The following is a 4,661-nucleotide window of genomic DNA, read 5'->3' on the forward strand; positions in this document are numbered from 1 at the left end:
ATCTCCCATGTAAACTATCACATAATTCTCAATAAAACATTAAAATGGAACCCATTAATGGAACCTGTGTATGAGTGTGTGCATAAATTAACCAAAAGACTTGTTGCTTAGAGCCAGGGAGTCAGTTCCGACTCATAGCAACTCAGCATAGTGTCCAAGAAGCAGGTATTGAGTTTGGACACCAGAATTTTTTAGCCAAAAGAATTGTTTTTGTTTTTAAGTGCCATCAAGTCTCTTCCAATTCATAGCAACCTGTATAGGACTGCTGAGGACCAGTTGGTGGGTTTGAACCATAGACCTTGTGTTTCAAACCGACCTCATGGTCCTGCGGTTTATCTTACAATGCTACTGTTAATTTAAGTCTTATGAAGACGTGAGGTTGGCACATTATAACTCTGTGATCAATGTTTGCTTCTGGATAGGTTGGTTTTTTTTTTGTTGTTGTTGTTGTTGTTGTTTTTGGAGGAGGTTGTGAGGGTATTTTCTGGCTGGCAGTAATGGGTTTTCTAGTGATGGGTTTTGAGTTCCACCGCTGTACACACACAACAAAATTAAATGGGAAATGCAGTTGAAATCTGTTCATTTTCCTACTTGTAAGTTGTTTCTCAGAAAGCATTCTTAGGAAAATAAATGGTATACATTCAAGTAATTACTCCAGGAATAAACTGGTGCTGGAAGAAATACAATAAAAGTAGAGAGCAAAGAGCTTAGGGGGAAAATCCTTTTACGTATGAGACACCTTAAGCAGCTCTATTTATTACCTGCTTAAGGTCTCTCACACTTAACAGGAACTCCTAACAGGCTTTGATGGGTAGACCAATTGGATCTGAGTAATATGCAGAAGGATTCTTAGGTAAGTTTCCAATGATATACTTACTATAGATGAGACAGAGAGACGTTAGAAAAAAGAACAAAGGAAATGTTTGGAGTTGGGATACTCAAGTCGCTGGGGCGAGAAGTATACTTTACAGTATCCGGCGGTAGAAATACCAGAAGCGTTTATATTTTGGAATATCATTACTGCTGTTGAGTGTCATTGAGTGGGTTCTAAGTCTTAATGACCCTATGTAAAATATTCACCTTTCTCACCTGGGTGCCTCTGAGAATTCTCTCTCCAACCCTAACCAGCATTGTCTCCAATAAGCCATCAATTCCGTGATCGTCATCCCTGCTTCCACAGATTGGTTGAAAGTAGATGTTTCTTGGCGCGTAGGTTTCATCCATTCTCTGAACAGACACACAAGGACAGTAGAAGCAGTAAATCTGATTTATTTAGAGAGGTCAAATTTTGGTGACACCACAAATGATGTGAATGTTGATGGAGAAAGATGAAGTGGGGAAGGGAACAAGTCTCCTGGGAGAGGGAGATTAGCTATAGAAAGACAAAAAATGGTGTCCTCCTATTGATGATTCACGTTCCATGGGGAAGACTATACATGTGGTTCTTGATACCGGTATGATTTGTTGTTGCTGTTAAATGCCATCGAATTGGTACCGAGTCATAGTGACCCTATACACAACAGAATGAAACACTGCCCGGTCCTGGGCCAACCTCACAATTGTTGCCACACTTGAGCCCATTGATGGTGCCACTTTGCCAATCCAGGTATGATTTGCAGGTGAGCAAAAATAAGAGCAAACCATTTAGTTGGTCATGTGTCAAAGACTGGGTCTGGGTCAGGTGGTAGAGTGGACGTGTTTTCATGTGTAATTTAATACAGCCCATCATTAGAATATGAGAGAGTTTATTTGAGATGTAAACATTAATATAACTTTGCTGGGACCAGGAGTTTCTTGATTTCAGCAAGCTTGTTCATGGGGATAAGTCTCAAAAACATTATTTACAAGGCTTTTGATGGACTCCTAGTGTGGCGCTGTAGGATCGGCACTAGACTGTGAACCTCCAGGCTGGCATTTCAAACAACCAGCTGCTCCTCAAAAACCATATACATGAGCATCATGAGTCAGACCTTACTAGATGTAGTAACGACAACAATATGACTGATAGTACTTTGAGGACTAGGGTGGGTCAGAGCCAAGCCATGATATTTTCCTCATTTGTGTGTGAAAGCTGTACAATGAGTCAGAAAGGCAGGAGAAGAATAGATGCATTTGAAGGATGGTGTTGGCAAAGGATATTAAAAGTACCATGAACTGTCAGAAGAACAAACAAATCTCTGTTGGAAGAAGTACAGCCAGAATGTTCCTTTAAGTCAGGATGACAAGACTTCATCTCTCATACTTCAGACATGTTATCAGGAGTGAGCAGTTCCTGGAGAAGGACGTCATTCTTGGTAAAGTAGCATGTCAATGAAGAGGAAGAAGACCTCCAATGAGATGGATTGGCACAGTGGCAGCAGCAATGAACTCAAGAGTAACAATTCTGAGGGTAGCACAGGACTAGGCAACATTTTGTTTTGTTGTGCATAAGATTGCTATGAGTTGGAACAAACTGGACACCATCTAACAACCACATCTCTTCCAGAAAGTTCCTTCTTGGAGGAAAGAAAGATGTATGTTTGTTGTGCATAAGGTAGCTATGAATTGGAAACAACTGGATGACATTAAGCAACAACAAAAGATTTCTTCCAAAAGTTTCTTTTACAAGGAAAGAAAGATCTATGCCATAACCCAGTCCACAAAGATACTGTTTCAAATCCTGCTTTGTTGAATAGCAACTAGGGTCTAAAAACAAGTGAATATCCATCTAAGGGTAACTATTGTATTTGTCTTTCACCATCCAGAGAAAAGAAGAGTGATGAAAATTTAAGACAACACATGAAAACAGTCAGTAAAGCGCATGAATGGATCACATGATCATCTGTCTCCATGACACTGAGACCAGAAGAAATAGAAGGTACTGACTACCATTACCAAATGCTCTGTGAAGGGAATCACATTAGAAGATCTGAGACAGAGTCTGAAAACAATGTGAAACAAAACGCAGAATCATTTAAAAAAACAAAACAAAACAAAAAACAGGCTGACTGGTCAAATATAGACTTGGTAGAACCTTGAAGACTATGATCTGTAGTCACCCTTCAGGTGTTTAATTTAGATCTTGGTTGGTTATTGTCCTATCCTTGATTGCTATTTATTCTATTACCACCAAATATCAGTTCTCCCACCCAGTTTCACATGTGATGGTGGTATAGTAGCAGGAGTGTGCCCTTAATTTCAGTATGTGCTATTTTCTCTCTGTCTAATCTACCAAGAGTCATACGCAAGTTATCCCCTGAACTCATGCCGAAGAGGATGCTTCTTACAGATGTTGGTACAAATGCCCTCATTTAGTAAAACATCTCACATGATGTCTTAGACTCTTTATCCTCTTTCACCTGGATACCTCTAAGAAGTCTCTCTCCAATCCTAATCAACCTTATCTCCAATAGGCCATCAAATTCATGATAGACACAATAGGCCATCAAATTCATGATAGACATGCTTTATTAATAGCTTTATTGAATGTGGACACTTGTTGGTCCTCATATTTAATCCCTTCTTTGCACAGACACCCAGAGACAGTGTATGGAGTAAATCCATTTATTTAGATGTGTAGAAATCTAGTAACAATACAAAGGGCATAAAATGTGACCAAGAAAGAGGAAGTGAGGAAGGCAACGTGTCTTCCATGAGAGAAAGATGACATAGAGAGGAACAAGGAATGGTTTCTTCCTGTTGATGATTCTCATTCCGTGGTGAAGATGATGCATGTGGTTCTTGATGCCGGTACATTCTGTGGGTGAATGAAAAAAAACAAAGCAAAATGTTTAGCTGGAGAAATATGAAAGAGACTCATAGGTAGGTGTGGTTCAAGGGTTGGGTGTGATCAGGTAGTAGAGCGGATACATTCGTACATGGACATCTGTATAGCATGAGAAACTACACCAGTGGAAACAGAACAGTCTGAAAGGAAAAACTGAGAATCCTGACTCATTTTGTAGTCAAGGTCACAGAATAATTTGCTAAGGTGGACCTAATTTACTACCTACTCTTCCATTCAAAACATTAAAACTATTTTTAAAATTTAATTTTAAAGGAAAGTACAAGAAGAAGGTCTACTGCTACACAAAATGATGGTGCTTTGAACTGACAACCACTCTATAGAGGATAGATGAGGTTCCAGGAAGCCGACTTGGGAACATCATGGGACAGTTCTATTCTCTTCTGTGGAATTCCTGTCTCAGGATGGATTCAACAGTATCTGATTAGAAACAGAACCACGTGACGTGAGTGAGAAAACATTCTCTGGTAACAATCTAAGAGAACAGCCTCAAAAGTTTACTTAAGAAAAAGTACTGCCCATGTCAAAGTGTAACAGATTGCTGTTGTCGTAGTTAGGTACTGTGGATTGGTTCAGACTCAGAGGGACCCTACATATAACAAAACAAGACATCGCATCATCCTCACATCTGATTTGTTTGAGCCCATTGTTGCTGAAAATGTGTCAATCTATCTCATTGGTTGTCTTTTTCAGTATTCCTTCACTTTATCAGCTGTGATGTTGTTCTCCAGGGATTGATCCATCCCGACAAGTCCCAAGTACAAGAGCTGAAGTTTAGCCAATTTCCAAGGAGCATCCTGGCTGTGATTTCAAATCAGATGTGTTCGTTCTATAAGCAGCCAATGCATATTCAATATCCTTTACCAAAATCGTAATC

The 4,661-nt window shown here is 39.6% G+C and overlaps 1 protein-coding gene across 1 annotated transcript in view; it reads right to left on the reverse strand.

Annotated features, from left to right (window-relative positions):
- Positions 1-3,829: 3,829 nt before the first annotated feature.
- The window catches only part of LOC102836906 (odorant-binding protein-like), a 9,723-nt gene continuing 8,891 nt past the window's right edge, over positions 3,830-4,661 (reverse strand). The window contains exon 5 of the mRNA XM_006835704.1: positions 3,830-3,882. Coding sequence (XP_006835767.1) covers positions 3,830-3,882 — 53 coding nt within the window. The remainder of the gene's footprint in view (positions 3,883-4,661) is intronic.

The sequence above is a fragment of the Chrysochloris asiatica genome, unplaced genomic scaffold (assembly GCF_000296735.1).
Source record: "Chrysochloris asiatica unplaced genomic scaffold, ChrAsi1.0 scaffold00018, whole genome shotgun sequence".
In the NCBI taxonomy this organism is placed as follows: Eukaryota; Metazoa; Chordata; class Mammalia; order Afrosoricida; family Chrysochloridae; genus Chrysochloris; species Chrysochloris asiatica.